We start from the raw sequence: 22,947 nt of genomic DNA, 5'->3' as shown, positions 1-22,947 counted from the left end.
TGAACCCGTGGTCACCTTCCTGTCTCAGCTTCCCAAGGGCTGGGATTACAGGTATGCACCACCATACCTGGCTCTGACTTTTTTTTTTTTTTTTTGGTCTTTTGAGATAGAGTCTTGATCTGTAATTCAGGCTGGCCTTGAACTCACTTTGTAGTACAGGCTGGACTTGAACTTGCAACAATCTCCCTGCTTCATTCAGCCTCCTGAGTACTGATTACCACCATGCCCAGCGATAAATCTTGTATCTATGGTGGTACACAGTTAACACAGTTTATCAGTTTCTAGACTGGGCTTGATGCTATTGTTATTGCTGATTGTACTAGTTTAGCTAAGGTGAAATAGTTGTGATCAATTGATCTTCATTGTAAGCCAATATGTAGATTGCCTGGGGGTCATAAACAATACTATAATCCAGTACCAAAAAACTGGGTGCTAGGCCAAGTAGGCAGTAACTTTTCATCCTTAATAAACTGAAGAGGCAGAATCTTCAGATGGACACAAAAGCCAAAATCCAGCTATGTCTAGAAGACATCTCCTTATGGGGTCACAGTGGAAAGGGATTGATGAAGTACAGTGCCTAAGGAGAGTCACATGGAGAGAAAACATTCCCTCAGGCTTTCACAGAGAGCATATTGGTCAAGCAATGGTCATGACTCATCCACATGGCTGACACTGACAAAGGATCTACAAACTGGTACAGGGTTCCAGGGTAAATCCTAAGGGGATTTGACTGACCCTGTCACATATAAAAGTTACATTTCTTGTTACACAGGTCTTGCTTTACTTTGGTCTTAATCATCCAGCAGAAAAGTATAAAAATGAAGTATAAAAAGTAAAGCCATATAAATATGCTGAGCTGTAAAAGGTTCAAGTCAATAACTTCTGACATTGCCAGTCCTATGGATAACCCACTACTATTATGTACTATATTTATTGTACCTTTCAGATTTTATTATTTCAGGTTCTTACACTAGGGAGACTATGATGTTTACACATGTGGATCTTATTTGAGGAATGGATAAAAAAGATGTGGTATTTTTATACAATGGAGTATTTACTCTGATAGAAAGAAAGATAAATTCAAGTCTTTTTCCTTTATTTGTTTGTTTGTTTGTTTGGTACAGGATCTTGCTACACAATTAAGACTCACAATGATCCTCCCATCTCAGCCTCCCCAGCACTGGGATTACAGGTGTATGCCACCACACTCAGTTTCAGTGGCTAGCACAGTGCACAGTATAGAGGATCAAACCTGTGTCCCTGTGCATGCCAGGCAGGCACTTAGACAGCCAAGCTATCTCCCTGGCCCAACTGAAAGCTTTTATAGATAAATGGATCAACTAGAGGCTATATTCATAAGTGAAATAAAATAAACATTAATGGACATGAAAAATCAAATAAGCACTACTACAGTTACAATAGGGGATGTCAATACCACACTGTCAGAAATACATTGACCAGACAAAAAAATCGACAAAGAAATATTGGAGCTAAATGAAAAAAAATGAAAAATTTGAAAAAAAAAATGTACTTAGAGATATCTAAAAAGTATTTCCCCCAACAACAGAATATATATTGTTCTCAGCACATGGGATGTTCTACAAAATAGACTACATATTAGATGACAGAACATGCAAAGGAACTGAAATTATTCCATGCATATTATTAAATTATAGTGCAATGAAATTGGAAATCAGTGGAAGAAGAAACCACAAAAACTACATAAACACATGGATATTAAATAATACCCTTCTGAATAATAAATGGGAGAGCCAGCCACATAGCTCAGCAGATTAAAGTGACTGAAAGCAGGCACAGGGGTTGGGGGTTTGATCCCAGGGCCTGCTATGTCAGCCCTGCCCCTGGAGCGCGCTGAGGTGGCAACTGAGACTGGGCGTGGTGGTCCAAACTAGTAGTGAGACACTGGACACGCTGTAGACCTTTCCCTAAAAAATAAAAAATAAAAAAAGAGAGATCTCCTTTTGGGGCTGGAGAGATAGCTCAGTGGAATAAGTACTTGCCAGGCAAACACAGGGTCCTGAGTTCAAACCCCGGTATTGTAAAAATAAATTTTAAAAAAACCAAATGAATAATAATTAGGCCACAGATGAAATTAAAAAAGAAATTAGACAATTTCTATAATTATACAACAATGCCAGTACAATATGCTACAACTTATAGTGGCAATGCAAACAGTCCTATGAGGGAAAATTATAGCAGCAAATTCTAACATGAGAAAAAATAAAGTGAGTGGAAGCTTATGTTGACCCTCATGGGTCTAGAAAAAGAACAAACCCAAAATATGTTGGAGGGGGGAAATTATAAAGGTCAGAGAAGGTAAGAAAATAATATACACGTTCAATGAATTGAAAAGTTTTGTAAGTTTAAATAAACTAGCCAAACCAGCCAGGTGAGATGGCGAATGTCTATAAACCCAGCAATTGGGAGGCTAAAGCAGGAGGATCATTCCAAGTTTGAGAGTAGTCTAGACTATAAGGTGAGCTCAAGTTCAGCCTGAACTGCATTGCAAGATCCTGTCTTAAAAAAAAAAAGATAAACCCATAGCTAACCTTATCACCTTATCAAAAAAGAAAGACTGAAATCCATGCAGTTATGAATGAAAAGGGTGAAATCTCAACAGAACTTGCAGAAATCTAGAAGATCATGAATATCTACTTAGAAAACCTGTATTCTAGTAAGGTGGAAAACTCAGAAAAAAATAGACATACTCCTAAAGATATATTAGTTACCAAAGCTGAATTAAGGAGATACAAAAATTCTAAATCATCCAATATCAGTCAATAAAATTGAAGAATAAAAGAAAACTACCAACAAAGAAAAGCCCAGTAATGCATTCACTCCTGAATTCTAGAAACCTAATGCTCTCCTAAAACTCTTTAATGAAATTGAAAGGGAATTCATTTAGATTATTTTGCTGAGTTAACACGCCCATAATATTCAAATAACGGAACTTAACAAAAAAAGGGTATACAGATGAATGTCCATGTTGTATCTGTGTATTCAAAGTGGTTAGGATAGATATATAGTTACATTCTCTTAATGAATAGAGGGATTTTTTTTTTCTTTTTCTTTTTTTTTCTGGAACTGGGGATTGAACTCAGGCCCTTGTGCTTGCCAGGGAAGCGCTTATTCCACTGAACCATCTCCCTGGCCCCTAAGAGTGATTTGTTCTAATGGTGTTTGTAGATAAGATATCCGCGTCTTGTACAGCAATTAACCACTGCAAGGAATGTATGCAATGTGTTAATTATTGAAACTGTCCTACCAATTTGATTTGAAACTGTCTCATTGCTATTTGTTTATCAATAAAATTATGGGAAAAAAAAGAAATTGAAAGGAAAACAATATTGTCAAAGTCATCCCTGGTGGGGGGGAAGTCATCCCTGGAAACAAGAATTATCCTCATACCAAAACTTCCTTGAGAAGGAAGCAACCAAAAAAGAGAACTACAGGCCAGTCTTACTAATGAATATAGACACAAAAATCCTCAATAAGATACAATAAACAGAATGCAGCAAATCATCAAGAAACTTATATACCATGACCAAATAGGATTCATCCCAGGGATGCATGGATGGTTCAATATATACAAATCAAAAAATGTAATACACCACATCAACAGAACCAATCACAAAACTTACAGGATCAGTAGGTGACAAAGCTCAGCACCCATTTATGATAAAACCCTACAGAAAATTGGAATAAAAGGTCTTTATCTCAATCTGATAAAAGCCATCTGTGACAAACCAATAGTCAACACCATACTAAATGGTTAATAAATGAAAGCTGCCACTGTAGCATCAGGAACAAGACAAGGATGCTCACTACCACCACTCCTATTCAGGATAGTTCTGCAAACATAGCCAGAGCAATTAGACAAGAGAAAGAAATAAAAGGACTATGGATAAGTAGGGAAGAAGTAAATTATCAGGCCAGGTGTGGTGGCACATGCTTATAATTGCAGCACTTGGCAGGCTGAGGCAGAAGGATTACTGTGAGTTCAAGGCCATCTTGGGCTACATAAGTGAGTTCAAGGTCATCCCTGCATTATAGAGTAAGACCGTGTCTCAAATCAATCAATCAGGCTGTCAATCAATCATTTCCCAATGACATGATACTCTACATGGAAGAATCCACAGACTCCACCAAGAGACTCCTAGATTTATTTTTTTTATTTCTTATTTTTATTTTTTTGAAATTTACTTTATCTTTATTTTCATTTTTAAACAAATTTACAATAATTCAATATATCTATCTATCTATCTATCTATACATATTTCTCCAAAGTTTTTCCATCTCAACATTTTTAGGCATTTACATGAACATGTGGCTTTCATCTGTTGCATTTTTATAGTTGCGTAGTATTCCATCATAAGAACTTTACATTCTTGTTCTAGATGAATATTTGAATTGTTTCTTTTTTTAATTTTTATTTTATTTTTTGTCCTATCAGAGGTGAATACTCTATTGGCATCTAAATACTACAGGTGTTTGAATTCAACTAAACAATCTAACAGTGTCTAGCAGTCTATAATATTAGTGGGTTATCCTCAGAAGTTATTGACTTGAGTATTTTACAGCTCATTGTATTAATATGGATTTACTTTATATACCTGGTTTTTATACTTTTCTGCTGGATGGTTAAGACCAAGATATAGCAAGACCTATATACCAAGAAATGTAACTTTTGTATCTGATAAGGTCAGCCAAGTGCGCTCACGATTTATCCTGTAGCCCTGTACCGCCCTTTGTACATCCTTTTGTCAGTGTCTGACATGAGGATGAGTCACGGCCATTGCTTGATCAATTTGCTCTCTGTGAAAGCTTGAGAAAATGTTTGTTCTCTCCATGTGACTCTCCCCCAGGCTCACTTAAGATCATTGAACACGTTCCTCTGTGGCTCCATAATCTTCTTCAGACCATTTTTTTTTTTTTTTTTGTGGAACTGGGGATTGAACTCAGGCCCTTGTGCTTGCCAGGGAAGCACTTATTCCACTGAGCCATCTCCCCTCCATAATCTTCTTGATCAGAAAATTTGACTCCTAGATTTAATAACCAAATTTGGCAGTATAGCAGGATACAAAGTCAACACTTATAAATCAATAACATTTCTGTATAGAAATAACAAAACTCACTGAGATAGAAATTAGTGAAACTAAACTGTAGTGGTTGATACATTGTGTCCACTTGAGAAGTAAAAATTTTAACTAAATCCGGCCAGCAATTCCACACCCTAGGGCATGTGAGGCCCCTGCTAGGGCATGGAGGGACTGGAGGAAGGATGGTCGGCGCCACTTCCTCAGAGGAGCTCTAGTCTGTAGTTAATGTGGGAAAAAAGGACACCACTTCCTCAGAGAAGCTCCGATCTTCGCAGCTGCTATCACTTCCTTGGAGGAGCTCCGTCTTCGCAGTCAGCGTGGAAGGAAGAGAGAGGCTTGACAGACGCTGCGGCTGCTGCTCCTTCCTCTGCTTCCTGCTGTTTTCCGCTGCTGTGAACTGCTGCCTTCTGCCTTGTGCTACTCTGCCCTGGAGCCAGCTGAATACAGGCTGAAACCTCCACTAACTGAGCTGAATAAACCTTTCCTTTCTTCATTTTGCGTGTTGGGTATTTTGTCCCAGAAATGAGTAAAAGTTGACCGAGATAGACACCTTTCAGAATAGTATCAAGAAAAGTGCAATATTTAGGAATAAACCTACCAAAGGAAGTGAAAAGCCTACAAATTAAATGCTTCAGTAATCTGAAAAGGAGATCAAAAAGGATATCAGAAATGACAAAAATATCCCCTGTTCTTGGATAGGCAAAATCAATATAGTGAAAATGGCCTTATCCAGGTGTGATGGCACATGCCGCAGCACTGAGAAGGCTGGAGGCAGGAGGATTGTTGTGAGTTCAAGGCCAGTCTGGGCTACAATGTGAGTTCTAAGCCTACCTGAATCACATAGCAAAATGCTGCCTCAAGAAACAAAACAAACTTGTACAGATTTAATGCAGTCCTGATTAAAGTACCAGTAGTTTATTTCACAGACCTAGAGAAAACAATCTATAATTCACTTGGAACTAGAAGACACCTAGGATGGTAACAACAATCCTGGACAACAAGGGCAAGGCAGGGGACACAACAATCCCTGATTTGAAATTATACTACAAAACTACTATGATAAGAACAGCATGGTACTGGGGAAAAAACCCCAAAACAAAAATATCGATGGAACAAATTAGAAGATGTAGAAACAACTTCAAACATACTTAGCCACCTTATTTTTGACAAAAGAGCCAAACACCTTCCATGGAAGAAAGACAGACTCTTTAATAAATGGTGCTGGAAAACTTACTTTCCACATGGTAAAGATTAAAGCTAGACCCATATCTTCTATCCTACACTAAATTAAAAGCAAAATGGATGAAAGATCTAAAATATAAAAACAGAAACATTTAATCTACTTTAAGATAGACTAGGTAAAACTCTTGACATAGGTGTATGCAAACTCTTTATGAATAAAACCCTAACCATGCAGGAAATATTATGAAGACTCAAGAACTGGGGTCACATCATATTAAAAAGTTTTTACACAGCTAAAGAAATCACCATGAGTTCAATTCCCAGTAACAACACCTTTACACACACACACACACACACACACACACACACACACACACGATTATACCATACACGGAAACCACCAACAGAGTGAAGAGATAATCCACAGAATGTGAAAATCATTTTTACCAGCTATTTCCCAAAGGACTAACATCTAGAATAAAGAACTTAAAAAAAAAACCAAAAACCAAACAAACCCTCATCTCTCCAAATTTAAAGACCCAATCCAAAAATGGGCCTCTGGAATGAAAAATCATTTCAGAGATGAAGTACAAACAACAAATAAATATATGAAAAATGTGCAATATCACTGGTCATTCCAGAAGTGAAAATTAAAATAACATGGAGATTCTAGCTCACTGTAGAAATTAACCCATAACAAATGCCAGCAAGTCTATGGGGAAAATGGAGTTCTTCATTGCTGGTGGGAATGTAAACTGGTACAAATACTATGGAAATTAACATGGAGATTCTTCAAAAAACTAAAACTAGATTTGGACCAGGGCTGCATGGCTGACTGCCAGGGTTGCTCTCAAGCTGCCCCTGGCACCACCACTCATTCATGTAGCCCACCAGCTGCTGTTGCTTGCATGTCCTTCCAAGGAGAGCTCGTAGCAGAGGCCAGTGCTCCCTGCCCACGGTCTGCCACCTTGGGCCTGTGCTAGTAGCTAGGTGCATGGTGTCTTCTCTTGGGAGGAAGCCCACCCGCCCCCTCCACCTCCTGTGCCCCAGCTCTCAGCTACCATCCCTGCCCACGCTAACCCTTGTGTGCTCTCCACCAGGGGGGCCCAGTCCCCGTGCACTGACCCCTCAAGTGCTTGGAGCCACCTTGCCAAGCAGTGGTGAGGCCACTGGAGATTTGGGTGGTGGCAGTAGCCCGTTGCGTTATTTCATTTTTGTCACATTCACCATCTCAGCTCTCAGAATCGAGATAATGACACTTCCTTGGATTTGCTGGATAATTGCAATTGCCAGGAATTGGAAAATTCTGCTGAAGTTTGCATGTCAGATTTAAGATGTGAGGACCCTGAAAATCAAGCATTTTCCACTTCCCCTTATTATAATTCCTATTAGACTGTCAAATGTAGATGTCATGGTTTGGGGTTTCCACAATGGGAATAATACAATATAGGACAAGTAAGATTATTAATGAATCACCCAAAGAATCATATGTAAAGTGTGCAGGAAATCTGTCCACACATTAAAGGCCAAAGAATCCGACTGAGGGCCTGGATCCCACGACAATGTCTCACACAGGCCCACTTCACAGATCAGCCCTGGGAAGGCCCAAAGGTCAGTGATGGAAGCAGAGCCAGACAATAAAGATGCTGTTTAGAGCCAGGCAATAAAAATCCCCACATGCTTCCTCTGGGGATCTTAGCCATAAAAATGGCCCTACTCCCCCACAGCTTTGAACCTCTTTATGGTGGAGATCAGACCTAGAAAATTCTTGCTCTTTCTGCTCCTGAAGGTTCTCACAGATGCCAATCTTTATTTTGCTCATCAGTGGTGGGCTATTGATAATATTTCTAAAACATTTGTTCCAGCAAATGAAGAAGGACTTAAGCAGGTGGTACGTGTGCTTAATTTTTTACCCGAACTACCAACTGCCAATTCTTAACACTATGTTTGTAAGAAAGAAATATTGAAGCAGACTTTGGGCTTCATGCGCTGGAAGACTTCATTGGTTCCCTTACAGAAAATGCATTTGGCTTGTAGCACACTCTTTCTTGTGCACAGCTTGCAAATAACCCTTTGATAAGTATGCAGGATACCATGAACTCCTCTGTGAAGCTGAAAGTGTTGCACACTGGTACCAGACACTATGAGTCACCAGAACATTACAGAAAGGAACAAGGTTACAGCAATTTCTCACCATAAAGCCTAAAGACCTGTGTCTGGAGAATGTGGTTTTGCAACTGTTCAGAACATGAAGCAGGAACTAAAGACAATCAGTCTAATGAGATGAAGCTAAGTATTGATTCGCTAAAGGATGCCTTTGCAAGCACTCTTGAAGGTGTTGAACAACACTTCTTTCTACTCATGCCTGGGGCAGTCATTTGAAGCAGCCAGGACTGGAAAGTGATTTCAGGATTGTGAATTCACTAGTTTTCAAAGTGAAGAGGATAAACCACTAGTCTTCACCTGCAGCTTCAATAAAAATAAATTGGATTCCACTGAGTGCACATCTGAGCACTCAGAAGCCCTCCTGGAAGAGGATCTAGGGCAGAGAGTGGTCGATTTTGAGATGAAAGCAGTGTTAAAGCACAACCCACACCTGAAACACAGCCATACCTGGAGAAGCAGGAGCAGAGTCCATGAATGGCAAGATACTAGGTGATCTTTATACCTCATTTGTAATTGAAGATGAGGGCTCTGGCAGTGAAGAATCAGAGGTGCAGCCTTCTAATTCCAGAGAAGACACTGTAGGTAGTGTTTTGCTGGTGGTCATCTTCAAAATCACCTGAGCTTAAGTCTTTAAGCTCCCAACCTTAGACCTGCAGGCAGGAGTAAAGCTAGATAGAAGCTGTATTTACAAGAGTGTAATTTAGGTTAGAGGGGTGTCCATTTGGCCTTGCTCACTCTAGATTTGCTCTGAGTACTGGGCATAACCGACCCTGTGCATGTAATTTGTGTCACCATAGCAGAAGTGGTTTTTTGCTTAGGAAAACTGGGGGTACAGGGGAGGACAGAATCCCAAAATGTTTTTGTACAGTGATTTATTTTTTATGTTTTTGGTACAGGGTCTTACTACATAGCTTGGACTTAAAATGATCCTTCTGCTTTCAGCTTCCCCAGTGCTGGAATGATAGGCATGCGCCACCATTCTTGGACTTAGTGGCCGGCTCAGTGCACCCGGGGGCAGGGCCAGTGAGGCATTTGGTGCCAGGGATGGAACCCCAGTCCCTGCACTTGCCTAAGCAGGCACTTAGTCTGTTGAACTATCTTGTGGGCCCGCAATGATTTATTTTAAAGTGAACAAAAAGGCAGAGTTCAAAGAATCTAAAAACCATATATTTTGGAGTATGACAGGTACTTAATTTTAATTAAGTGGGAGAATGTTTTGAGCCCATTTCAATTTTTTTTGAAACAGTTTGTTCTTTATATGTAGGTGAAACATTAGACTTGTCATTATTTGAGTGCTATGATTTTATGTGGAAGATTTACTCAGCCTTCAGTCAGGTGATATAATGTCACTCCATTTTTGGAGAGGATATTAGTATTTTAGAAAGGTCTACTTAAAAGTCTTTAAGCAGGCAAAAACAGTGACCTGTTTTTGTTTAGCACAAAAAGAATTTTCATATTATATCTGACAGAACATATCCTTGGGTTTGTAGATCATAGAGAAAATTTAGGTCACATGCAAAAGTGTATCTTTTGGGGGCTGGGGACATAGCTCAGTGGTATAAGCGCCTGCCTGGCAAGCGCAAGGTTCTGAGTTTGATCACCAGTACTGCAAAAAAAACCAAAACCAAAACCAAAACCAAACAAAAGTAACTTTGTAAGGAGCAGCTAAAGCTGGGAATTGATCATATGTGTGGGCAAGGCAGGGCTGGAGTGCCTAAAGCAATCAAGCATCTTGCCTGAGAATTCCAGTCATTACTTGCTAGGCAACTCTGCATGTTGTGATACTTTGTTAAAAGTATAAAGGCCACTGTGGTGGTTGTTCAGTTCTTCTCCCATCAGGAGAGAGGGCTCCATCCACCTGAGCCCAGCTTTGTTTCTTGTCTTTATTTCTTCATCCACTCACTGTTTCTCCCCTGAAACACCAAGAGCTGTTTGGGGCACAGCAAACTGGTGAACAGGGACACTTGGTGAAAAAAACCAAGTGGGTGAGGGGACACCTCTCAACTTGCACACAACACAGGTGGAAGAAGTGCATTGGGGTCATTATTCAGCACAGGTGTGCACTGGAGAGCAACAGATAGCAGATGTAAAAACTTGGGGATGGAAGTTCACTGGGGCCAGAGGAATAAAACAAGCTTAAGATAAACAATAAGAAAAAATAGGCTTAAAACAATCCAAAAGGAAAAAAGGAGTAAGCATGAGATAGTCTTTTTTTTTAAATTTTAATTTTTTTGAGAACTATGAGACAGTTTCAAAGCTGATTAATAGGAGTTTTGATAATCAATACATTGTACATTGTTATCTTCTTAGTGGTTATCCATAGTACAAGAAGCAGACAGGATATCCTGTCCAAACACTATTAGTACATCTCTTTCTTCTCATTGAATTAAGCGAAAGTAGCTGTATATCTATCCTATTTTGTATATACAAAATGACCTTTCCTTTGTATCCCCCCTTTTTATCCTTTTTTTTAGTCCTGTCAGAGGTGGATATTCTATTGGCATCTAAATACTGTAGGTGTAAACAATCTAACACTGTCTAGCAGTCTATAATATTAGTGGGTTATCCTCAGAAGTTATTGACTTGAGCCTTTTACAGCTCATCGTATTAATATGGCTTAACTTTATATACCTCGTTTTTATACTTTTCTGCTGGATCGTTAAGACCAAGATAAAGCAAGACCTATATAGCAAGAAATGTAACTTTTGTATCTGATAAGGTCAGTCACGTCCCCTCACGTAGTCTGTAGCCCTGTACCACACTTTGTAGATCCTTTGTCAGTGTCAGCCATGAGGATGAGTCACAGCCACTGCTTGAGACAGTCTTAATAACTGATGTATATAGAAATGTTCAACATATCTGGTTATTAGAGATGCATATCAAAACAATACATATCAAATCAAATCTGGACTTATCAAATCAAATCTGGACTTCATCTCACTCCAGAGAGAATGGCTGCCACCAAGACATCAATAGTAAATACTGGAGGAACTGGGAGGAAAAAGGAACACTTCTCCACTGTTGGTGGGAGTGCAGGCTGGTATAACCACTGTAGAGACTCCTCGACAACTAGGACTACAGGTCCCTTTTGATCCAGCTGTTCCCCTATTGTGTGTCTTCCTGTAGAATTAAAAGCATCATACCACAGCAATATATGTGCACCTATGTTTGTATCAGTGCAAGCTGTAATAGCCAAGTCTTGGAAACAATTCAAATGCCCATTTCTAATTTTTTATTACTATTTTGCATTCTCTTTAAAAATATAAAAATAAAATTGGCATTAAATGTCTTATTTTACATAGTTTAAAATGATTGTCAATAAATACATTCAACTGAAAAAAATGCTTCTTAAAAATGTTGTAAATGGAGTATTACTCAGCCATAAAGGAGGATAAACTTGAGATATTCCTAGGTAAATGGATTTACCTCTTTTTTCTTTTTTCTTTTTTGCGGAATCGGAGATTGAATTCAGGCCCTTGCACTTGCCAGGGAAGCGCTTATTTCACTGAGTCATCTCCCCAGCCCCTCTGGATTTACCTTGAGACCATACTCTTAAATAAAATAAAATGAACACACAGGTGTAAAGACTGCATCATTTCTTTGGTCTGAGTAACCAAAAGGGTAAATAAGGATCAAAATATACAACAGGTACTGTGGAAGAAAGAAATTATTCAAAAGAAAAAGGGAATGAGGGAGCTGGGAGGATAAAAAGGGCAAAAAAATGGAAACAAAGCTTTGTAAATAAGGAGGGGAAAAGGGGTTGAAGGGAGAGGATTGGGGAAAATAAAACAAGAACCAGGATATATTATGTACAGGTACAAATCCCCTATGATGTGATCTGTATATCTAAATTGTATCAATAAACTTAAATTTAAAAAGTTCAATGTTTAAAATGTCTTTTCTGGCGCAAGGAGTAGTGGTGCATACCTATAACCTCAGTACTCAGGAGGCTGAGACAGGAGGATCACAAGTTCAAGGTCAGCCTAGGCAACATAGTGAGTTCAAAGTCAGCCTCCACTACATAGTAAGACCCTGTCTCAAAAAAAAAAAAAAACAACTCTTTTCTCTTTACCACCTTCAGCGCTGCTTCTTAGCTTTAGCCGGGGACTCCAGGTAATACTCAGCCCCGAGGGCCACCACAAATGCTGCAAATCCCCACTTGAATCCTTTTAAGACTGCTCCAAGAAAGGAACCACTGTGTGCAAAGCCACCCACGTGTCTCCAACCTTCACTGCGGCCCCATGGGTCCCTTAGGCTTTGTGCAGCCAGCTTCTTCAGCACTGTTTCTCATAGTGTCACCTCTATTTTCCATTTTTATAGTCTGGAAATTCTAACTTAGGATGCCCACATTCCTGTCCATGCCCATACCCTGGCGCCATGTCTACTAGGGAGGCTGAGGCAAGATGCCCTCCCTATTCAAGGTCAGCCTGGGCAACTTAGTGAAACTGGTTCAAAAATGAATAAAAAGGATGGCAGCTCCGCAAAGGCCGACTACACTCTGACCTCTCAGGACACACATTATTCAACCTTCCAGGTGGAGCCAACTGGAAGTGGAAGTTTCTCCTTTTCTCTTTTTAAAAGAGGCTGTCACATTTAAATAGCTGTATAATCTGGATTTGACTGCTACTATTAATATTTTTTTCTTTAGATGCACTTAAAATATTCATACAGACCTTTCTCTTAAAGTTAGAAAACCCCAATAACCTACTTAAGTGATTTGTTACAAAAGGAGACAGAAAACAGTTGACATATATTAACTTTTTCAAGTAATGTTATGTACAGTTTTATTGCCAGTATATGCACAACAGTAAGCATAAAACTATAAATACACAATGTCATTAACAGTAAAAAATAAAATTGTTACAGGTAAGGGGAGAGGATATAAACTATTTTCTTGCTGCTAGAACAGAAACAAAGGAGAAAGCCTATGACAAATCATCCATTCAGTACTCTTGTCTTAAATTCTTTACATACATTTCTACAACTTTTCAATTAAAGAAAGTACAGATAATTCTGTAACAACAGCAAACTGCTTCATTAATAGCCATTTGCCTTTCCAGTCAAATTCACTTTATGTTAGGATTTTAAAAAGATAAGATGAGAAATCATTAGTACCCTTGTTCCAAATCATCTAATTTGGCCTTTCACCCAAACTGGTAATTGTGAAGCTTGGCTGCATGTGAAAAGAACAGGTTTAGCAAAAGGTGATTACAAAAATTTGTTTAGAAGTAACAAAAAATTTCACCCATTAAGTTGTTTTCCAAAAGACACTTACAGGCAGCAGCTCAGTGAAAAGTATCAGCCCTGAAGAGGTAGAGAATTTGAGCCTATTATACAAGATAGCCTTGGCACCATCTTCTCTCTCATCAGGAGCAACGTTTCAAGTAAGACAACTTCATGGTCAAAGGAAACCAGGTCTCACCATTTAAAGAAAAGGTGCTGGTTGGCTCCTATGTCTCATAATTAGTTATTAAATTAAGAAACAGAAGACAGTCAAGGACACACATGCACTTGATTCTTTTTGTCTGTTTCCATTATCAAGTTTATTCATAAGTGAATTTGATATTAATAAATACAAAAAAGCATCATTCACAACAAACATAACCAAAAGACCCTGCAACGAAACCTTTTTTAATAGTGTCAAGAAAAAAACACGCAGATGATTTGGTGCAGCTTTCTTAAGGGGTCGTAGAAGGGACATGGCTTTAAATAAAGATGGCAAGATCAATGACCAACAAACAGTTATCAGTTTTGTAGAACTGGCTTATGCTGTAACATCTGTCTTTGAGGTTTTAGTTTTCAAACTACTGACTACCTCAAAGATGCTGCAACTAATGACATGTATCACCACCACAGTAACAGAGCCTGGCTGAAGCTAAAGTTAGTCCTGCTTCATTTCACATCATTTTCAGTATTTCTAGCATAGGACATGATACAGAACAAAACTCAAAGTAGCAATAAAAATATTATTCTGCACTTGAATAGAGGCAAAAAATGTTTTAGACTGTTAAAACTTTTAAAGCTTTAAGCATTCCTGTTTAACCAGCATTTAAAAAAATTTATACAGTCATAACACTGGCAAAGGTTAATGGGAAGACAAAGTACAAATGTGAAATGATGAATTAGGTTAAAAAATCATTTGTATTGACCAATTAATGTTAATACTGCTTCTTGAATTTGGAATAACTATCATAAAAGTTACATGCAGGCTGAGGATAGCCGTCTATTACAGAAAATACAAACCAAAAATAAAACAAAAAACCCAAAGTGGGAAACAATGATTAAGTTCCAAAAGATGTATTTGAGAATTTATTTTCACTGATGAGGGTGGTCTGTCTGTCCTTTCCTTGAGAGACCTAGTTCACTTCAATGAGCTTCACTAACTTTGTCCAGAAACGTCAGTAGTGGGATCAGCTCCTCCAGAACCTGTCTGTGCACGTTTGATGTAAAGATTCAGTAGCTTCATCTGTAGATTCAAGCCAAACATAAGTAATTTGAGAAAGCCGTTCAAAATTATGAGATGGTCATTAAAAAATCTTGTACATATATGTGCACTTTGAAAGATACCCCTTAGCTAGATATAGTGGCAAATGCTTTAATCCCAGCACTCGGAAGGCTGAGGCAGGAGGATCACTGTGAGTTCCAGGCCAGCCTGGGCTACATAGTGAGTTGAAGGTCATCCTGAACCATATAGTGAGATCCTGGTTACAAACATAAATCAATACAAATTTACAAAGGATACATCTTTAGGCCAGGGGCTATTATTATGTCCAAGCTACTACTGATAAAAATTTAGTGACACAGATATTCTTCATTTAAGGACTCACCTGGTGAATGACTGTTCAGACTTATGACCAAGGCATGTCATTTGACTTACAACCATCCTTTTCTTGGGTATGGATCTGTACATCATTTTTATAAAGCCTCAATGTCTTTCTGTACAGTATACTTGGTTTAAACAGTACTATAGTTTTTGCTGATTATATAGTACAATATTGTAATTTTATGTTGTTATACATTACAGTACTGCATAGAGTTATGCAAATACAAGCAAAGTCATCACATTGGAGTCTCCTTTGATTATTTCTTTGTTCTTCATATTGTTATGTACATACTATCCACAAGTCTTCGTTTAGTGACCAAGTCAATGAAATACCTAGTTTCAGGACTGGAACTTGGTCATTAAATGAGGACAAGGAGAAAAAATATTTATTACAGTTCATACAAACAAAAAAAAATCAAGTGTCCCACACTTTAGGAGATATAAAGTAATTCACAAATATGTAACTACAACAATCTACTCTTAATGAAACGGTCCTTGGAAGTAAAGATTTGGGTGTGGGGGTGGGAGAGAAGTCAGCTGGGACAGATACCCAGAAGCTGTTGATATTTTCTGTCAACCACTCTACCAAATTGCTAACTTTACCTGAGTAACAGATGTTAGTAGAAATAGGAAAGTAAGGGTATTAGGAAGAATAAGGAATAAATAGATGCTTAAAGGCGCAAAGACTGACCCATTAAAAGCTGAAAAACAAATTTACCCTTTAATATGCCCCATGTTGTTTCTCTGTGTCTGTCTGTCTCTTTCCCCTTCCTCTCTTCTCTTCCTCTGTTTCCCTCTTCAGGATTAAGAACAGAACCCAGGATGCTCTACCACTGAGCTATATCACCAGCCCTTTATTTTATTTTGAGTCAAGGTTTCCCTAAGTTGCCAGGCAGGCCCTGAATTTGCGATTCTCTTGCCCTAGCTTCCCATCACAGGCGTGCACCACTGTGTCTGGCTGTATGGTTACCATCTTAAACATGATGCAGCAGTACTTACTTTACTGCCAGTGAGTTGACTGAGATGTGGTTTTAGTTCATCACCAATTACTGTATGAACAGCTACTAGGCAGAAGACACAAGCTTTCCGCACACTGCTCTCTGAGTTATCATAACCCTAGGGAGAAAAGCACATTGTTAGTACTTCCAGGGATCTAAGAAAACTACCTTTTTTACACAGACAGAAGAACCAGGTCTTTGTGCATGCTAGGCAAGAGCTCAACCACAGTATTTAAAAAAATCTTATTTTGAGATGTCTTGCTAAATTGCCCACGCTGACCTTGGGTCTCCCAAGCAGAGGGGACCAAGTAGTAAGTGTACACTGTCACACTGAGCTCATAAAGTATTTTTGAGTCAACATCTGAATATATATATATATGTGCATTTTATTTGGGAGAAACGTTATCTTTGCTAAAATCCTGATAATTTTATCTTTTAAAAAAGGCAGAAACATTAAAATATCAAGATAGTCGGCTATGATATATTCTTCATAATAAACATTCTGTCAAACTATTCATTGTATTTTTCACCATTCTGACATTTTTTACATAGTCTTTATAATAATGACATGTGGCATCCACTCAGCATACATCCTAATTTAATTATTTTATAGCCTTTTGTTTATTTTTATACTGGGAATTGAACTCAGGACCTTGTGCTTGCCAGGCAGGTGCTTGTGCAGCTGACCTACATCCCCAGCCTTTATGAGTTAATTTGTTTAGAGGCGTTGGCAATCTTCTGGTAAGGAGTTAGGGCCCCAGGGCCTCATTCATCATAGGGAAGTGTTCTATGGCTGAGAGATAGTTCAGGCCTAATGTTAGCTGTAAGTCTATTTCCCTAACAACCTCTCTCCTGCTACATTTTTTCCTGTTACAATAACACTTCAAAGAATGTTGCACTCAATGTCCAAATGTTTAATGCCAGATAAATAATGTTCAGTGCCCAATGAGATACACACTGATAGGAGTTATGGAATCATACAGCCAGGAGGGAGTAGGAATGGAACTCAGGATCTTGCGCATGCCAGGGAGGCTCTTGTGCTGCTGAGCTATATTCCTGGCCCTGTTGGCTGTTTTCAAAGCTCTTGTCTAATTATTTCTTTTGTTTTCTTTTTGAGACAGGGTTTTATTATATAGTTCTGGCTGGCCTTGAGCTCACATTGTAGCCCAGGCTGGCCTTGAACTCTCATCGATCCTGCTACTTCAGCCTCTCGGGTGCTGGGATTACAGGCGTGCATTCCCTCACCTGGCTTAATTACTCCCTTTATGAACTTTAAAAATTATGTATGTTTTCAAGAGCCTTTGTTGCTTCTTACATTTTAAAATGCTGTTTTTTTAAAAATGTGACCGTAAGGTTTCATTTGCTTTGGGGTGCTATTTTTCTAGCATACCTTCATTATAGATACATTACAAATCATTGTCTTTTTTGAACAGGAGACCACAAACGATTTTCTGTCAGTCATATATAAACGAAATGGGCACTTTTGCATTCCGTATTTGAAGCAAAGTCTCCTATATAGCTCCACCACTGCAGTATCACTGTTCTTCTTACCTCCTAGTATACCAAGTCCTTCTGCAAAGCTAGCTCTGTTGTAGTACTGCTACCAGGTTCAGTTTAGGCTCTATTCTAGGCAGATTTTTCCTCCTAAATGTGAAACTCTTCTAGTAAGGGACTTAAAGATAATTCTAAGAGCTGAGGATTCAGATCACCTCAGCTTGTTTTCAGTATTTCTGCCTTCACCTGCAATTTTTTCTTCAGATATACTATTGTCTCTCGCCTCTCCTAATTTCTGGCTCTGACACCTATATGCCTTAATTTTAATAGCATGGAAAAAAATAATGCTAAGATTTAAATTCATTAGTGTTCATTTGCCTTTCTCCTAGGTTCCCAGTAAGTATGCAGGCTAAGAATCAGAGGAAATTAGAGATTTAAAGCTACAAGAGGCCTTTGCTGGTATCCACATATTGTGTTTCATTCAGCAAACATTTATTCAGTATCCAGAACATGTACAATACATACATACTATATACTCTATTTTTAGTACCAAAACATAGATTAAAAAAGATGTGGTTCTTATCTCAGGACCTCATAATTTAGTGAGCAATACATTTAGAAGAAGAGTGAAAAAATGTAATAGTTACACAAAGACATGAGTGATTAATTCCCATAGGAAAGGTCAATATACCCAATATATGTAGTCATCAAAATTACACTGTAGAATATTATTCATTGGATGGAAAATGTTCATATTATATAGTTAAAACATGCTACAAAATCTCATTTTCTAAAATGTTCATACTTTAGGTTTTGTATGTACAGATAAAAACATACTATCTATGTGACTTTAACTATGGAATAAGGCTTTTTTTTTTTTTTTTTTTTGTTCCTCGAATGCCTTCAGGGCAATTTTGGGCAGCTGGAGAGGTGTGAGGTTTGAACTCCAGCAACCTGAGGCTGACAGCTTTGTGGAAGCAGCCACTTAAAGGCCTGAGCTAGGGCCAGGCCCCCAGTGTGACTTTAACTATGTATAACCATTTTTGAGATAAATCAGAAACACATAGAAATTCTAAATGTATGTCTCCAAGTATAAGAAAATACTGTATTATAAAGAGGTTCCCTAATTATTTGTTAATAAAAAAAAGAAACAAGCCAAATATTGAGATACATGAATAAACAAATTGTAATATATATGTAACTTGCCTATTATTCAGCCATAAGAAAGAAATTAATGAAACTTGGACATGTTATAATGTGGATGAATCCTGAAAATATTATGTTAATGAAATAAGGTAGCCATGAAATGATACATGTTTATAGTTTCACACATATGAGAGATCTGCAACAGGCACATTTTAGAGTTTTATAAGTGCTGTCTAAGTGAGCATGACAACAGGCAAATCTTAGGAGACAGAAAGCAGAATAGAGAGTACTAGTGGCTGAAAGGGAGGGAGAAATGTGGGGGAGATAGTGCTTAATATGCATAGAGTTTTGGCTTGGGATAATGGAAAGGTTCTGGACTTGGATAGTAGTGATGTTTACATGAAATTGTAAGTGTACTGCAAATTGTGTATTCAAAAACTGTTAAATGCTGAATTTTATGGTATGTACATTTTACTACATCCACACCCACCTAACTACACCTCTGGCTTGTTTTTCTTTGTCCTAAAGGACAAGAAGGCGTAAGTCACTAGTGTTGCTTGCATAGTACCTAAAATAACATAGCAAATGTATCAGAGCTTATTCATTCGAGCTTCACTCCTTACCTGTATTAGGCCCGGCATAATCTCTGGCAAGAGCAGGTTAAGTGTGTCCTTGGACACTCTCTCTATCACTTTTGTTTGCATTTTGATTGCAGCTAGATTAATTGGGTAATCTGCAGTTTGGATGATAGGACAAAGCACTTTGATGCACTGCTCTGGACTAATTGAGGTGGCCAACACTGATGCAGCTTCCTCAGCCGATCTCACCACCTAGAACAAACAGGAAATTAAGCCAGGAAGTAACTTAAAAAGTCCTACTCTATGTTTTGGAAGTATAAACTCCATGGCTCTAAAAATGATAAATTTGGCTGGGTGTGGTGGCACATACCTACAATTCTAGCACTTGGGAAGCTGTAGCAGGAAGATCACTGCAAGTTCGAGATTAGCCTGTGCTACAAAGTGAGCTCAAGGCCAGCCTGAACTGCACAGCAAGACCTTGAATCAAAAACATATACATACATATATATTTATGTCTCTATGTATATATACATATATATTATATATATAAATACATATATACATATATGATTTATTTGGTATTTGCCTTCAAAATATGATAATAAATATAAGAAGGGTAAAATAAGCAAATGCCAATAACTTTTGAAGCTACATGCTTTATTTTACCTTACTTATTTTTATTGTTAGCTAAAGTAGTTTCTATTTTGTATTATTTTTTAAGATAGGGTCTTGCTATGCTGCTCATGTTGGTCTGGAACTTGTGGGCTCAAATGATCGTCCTGCCTCAGCCTCTTGTAGTTGGGACTACATGTTTGTATCATCATGTCAGGCTAAAGTAATTTTTAAATCAAACCATGGTCTAGGTGTGCTGGGGTGTGGACTCTACTTATCCAGACTGAAGCATGAATGAAGTCTCCTGCACTAGCCATAATGAGGTCCTTTTCATTTTTAATCCCCTCAACTCCAAAAGTGCTTGTGTGAATATGAAATAAAATCACTCCATCACGGTGTTTTCAAAAATTAACATGCTATCTCCCTTCTTTCCCAGTGATTTTCTTTCCTTTGTATTGAGTTTGAGTAAGGTAAAACATTGGTATCACCATGAAAATCAATGGCTACTTTTTAATTACAAGCTGTGGTCTCTAAAGATAGCTTTAGGGCTGGCTCTGGTGGTACACATCTATAATCGCACCATCAGAGGCTGACACAGGAGGGATGCCATGAGTTTGAGGCCAGCCTGGCTACATAAATGAGTTCAAGGCCAGCCTGTACTCCATGGCGAAACCCTGTCTCAAAAAAACCAAACCAAAGTAAAAACCAAACAACCCCTCCCCTAAGCCCCTAGAAAACCAAAAAACACAACCAAAAAACCACCCCCCAAAAGTAGTTTTAAAATCATGTAAAAATAATTGCTTTGGTGCTTTTTTGGTAGTGTCTGACTTACAGTTTCAACTAGTGAAAAGTGCTTAATAGTACAGTAGAAAACACTAGAAACCACAAGATCCAAGGATCATTTCAGCTACTACACCTTAAGAAAATAGGAATGCTATAGACCTTATTACAAGGTCAGAAAGTGATTAATTGAACTCCTATTAATTTTTAAACATTTAGTGAGCTATTATTGATGTATTAAAAGACAAAAAAATCCAGATAAATTTACCTTTCTTTGTATTTATTCCCCACCCCCTTTTTTAGTACTGGGGATTGAACTTGGGACCTTGTGATTGCTAGGCAGGTGCTTAGACTGCCGAGCTACCTCCCCAACCTCAGATTTAAAAGTTATGATTCACTCTTACAAGATTCAATCAAATCATCTCAAAAAGTAAACTATCCTATAAATGAGAGACAGGTTAGATCCCATGGCAAAGAAAATCAATAATAACATAAAAAAGATGGTCTATTTCAAATAGTACCTCGTATAACAAATTCTAAAGTGTATTTTTCATCAGGAGTTGCACAGAACATTGTAGTTTTATGTTGAGTGACATAATGATATGGAAATAGGGAAAATAGACATTACAAATGTTAAAGATGATGTGACTCTTTAAATGCTGGGGTGTAGGAAAGGTTAGAGCCCAGGCTTGTTCTAGAGATCATCTGAGTTCTGGCAGTCCTCCCAGGTACTGTGCTTACCTGGAAAGTAGCAGGAAGCAAAGATGGACTTATCTGAAGTGAGTTGGAGGGACACCTCCCAATGTTATATGTGTCTCATGCCAATTTAAGCTGCTTCTATGGCAGCTCAGGCTCACAGGGCTGATCCCGGTGCTCCTAGGTAGTAGCATTAACTATAGATATTATACCTGGATGGAGCAGCACACAGAATGTACAGCTTGTTTATAGAGAAAAGGTGGGGAAGGAATGGTTGAAAAGGGGCCTCGTGGGCTGGAGATGCAGCTGAGTAGTAGAGTGCCTGGGTTCAATCCCTGCAATGGGGGACAAAAAGTGGGCCAACTTGAAGCCTGGTCCCTTCTTGTGAAGCACTGGGGCTACGTATTACATGAATGATGGTGTCTTTTAAGTGAACAATCAGGAATTAAAATAATTCCTTCATACATTGTTAAAAAAAAGTATATTATCCTCCACTTATTTTCTGTCTTCCTAGTGGTTAATAAGATGCAACTGCACTGTAGTTTCAGTTGCATTTTCTCAATAACTAATGACTTCGAGTATCTTTTCATGTGTGTACTGCCATTTGTATATCCTTGAAAAAAAATGTGTATTCAGATTGCTTGCCCACTTAAAAAAATTATGTTTTCATTGTTGAGTTGTAAGAATACTTGATAAGCTCTTCAGTAGAAACTATACAGTTCAGGCTGGCCTTGAACTCTTAGTGACCCTCCTGCTTCAGCCTCCCAAGTGCTGGGATTAAAGGTGTGTGCTACCTTACCCAGCAAGGTAAGTATTTATAAAGGAGATGAGTGGAAAGAGTACTTTCAATGCCATGCTTACATGGTTCACACAGCAACAAGAGAATAAAGCAGCAAGTCAACTGTCAGGTCACTTACCTCCTTGTGAGGATCTTTATGTGCTTCCAATGTTTTCATGACCGTAAGTTCTGCATAGTTTTTAAATCTAGCTGGCTGATGCCTTAGGATTTCTCTTAAAACCTTTAATGCCAAAGCCCTGATTGTAGGCTAGGGAGAAACATAAATGTTTTTAGTATTTTGAGTTGTAAACAATGTTAACATTTCATTTTCTGTAACTTAAACATCTTAATATTAGAAGGAGGGAAACTAGACAACTACATAAAGTATGTAGCATACTATATACTTTTAACATCTCCAGTTGAAAACTCAAACTGTACTTTTTAAATTTCTAAGAAATCTGCCAGGGAAATAGTTCAGTAGTTGGGGAGATAGCTCAGTAGCATAAGCGCCTGCCTGGCAAGAATAGTATCCTGAGTTCTATCCCCAGTACTGCAAAAAAAAAAAAAAAAAAAA

At 38.3% G+C, this 22,947-nt stretch overlaps 1 protein-coding gene and 1 pseudogene across 12 annotated transcripts in view; both read right to left on the bottom strand.

The window, feature by feature from the left end:
- Nucleotides 1-12,534: 12,534 nt before the first annotated feature.
- On the bottom strand, nucleotides 12,535-12,847 carry LOC111817814 (annotated as a pseudogene).
- Nucleotides 12,848-13,986: 1,139 nt separating this feature from the next.
- The window catches only part of Clasp2 (cytoplasmic linker associated protein 2), a 203,474-nt gene continuing 194,513 nt past the window's right edge, over nucleotides 13,987-22,947 (bottom strand). For all 12 annotated transcript variants that reach the window (XM_023719722.1, XM_023719727.1, XM_023719721.1 and 9 more), the window contains 4 exons: nucleotides 22,513-22,641; nucleotides 19,553-19,759; nucleotides 16,291-16,407; nucleotides 13,987-14,934 (listed from right to left, as the gene is read on the bottom strand). In XM_023719722.1, coding sequence (XP_023575490.1) covers nucleotides 14,848-14,934; nucleotides 16,291-16,407; nucleotides 19,553-19,759; nucleotides 22,513-22,641 — 540 coding nt within the window. In that variant the 3' untranslated portion in view covers nucleotides 13,987-14,847. The remainder of the gene's footprint in view (nucleotides 14,935-16,290; nucleotides 16,408-19,552; nucleotides 19,760-22,512; nucleotides 22,642-22,947) is intronic.

This window comes from Octodon degus, unplaced genomic scaffold, assembly GCF_000260255.1.
Source record: "Octodon degus isolate 3935 unplaced genomic scaffold, OctDeg1.0 scaffold00071, whole genome shotgun sequence".
NCBI classification, from domain to species: domain Eukaryota; kingdom Metazoa; phylum Chordata; class Mammalia; order Rodentia; family Octodontidae; genus Octodon; species Octodon degus.
Note: the sequence above shows the minus strand (reverse complement) of the source record. Positions and strands in the feature narration are given on the sequence as shown.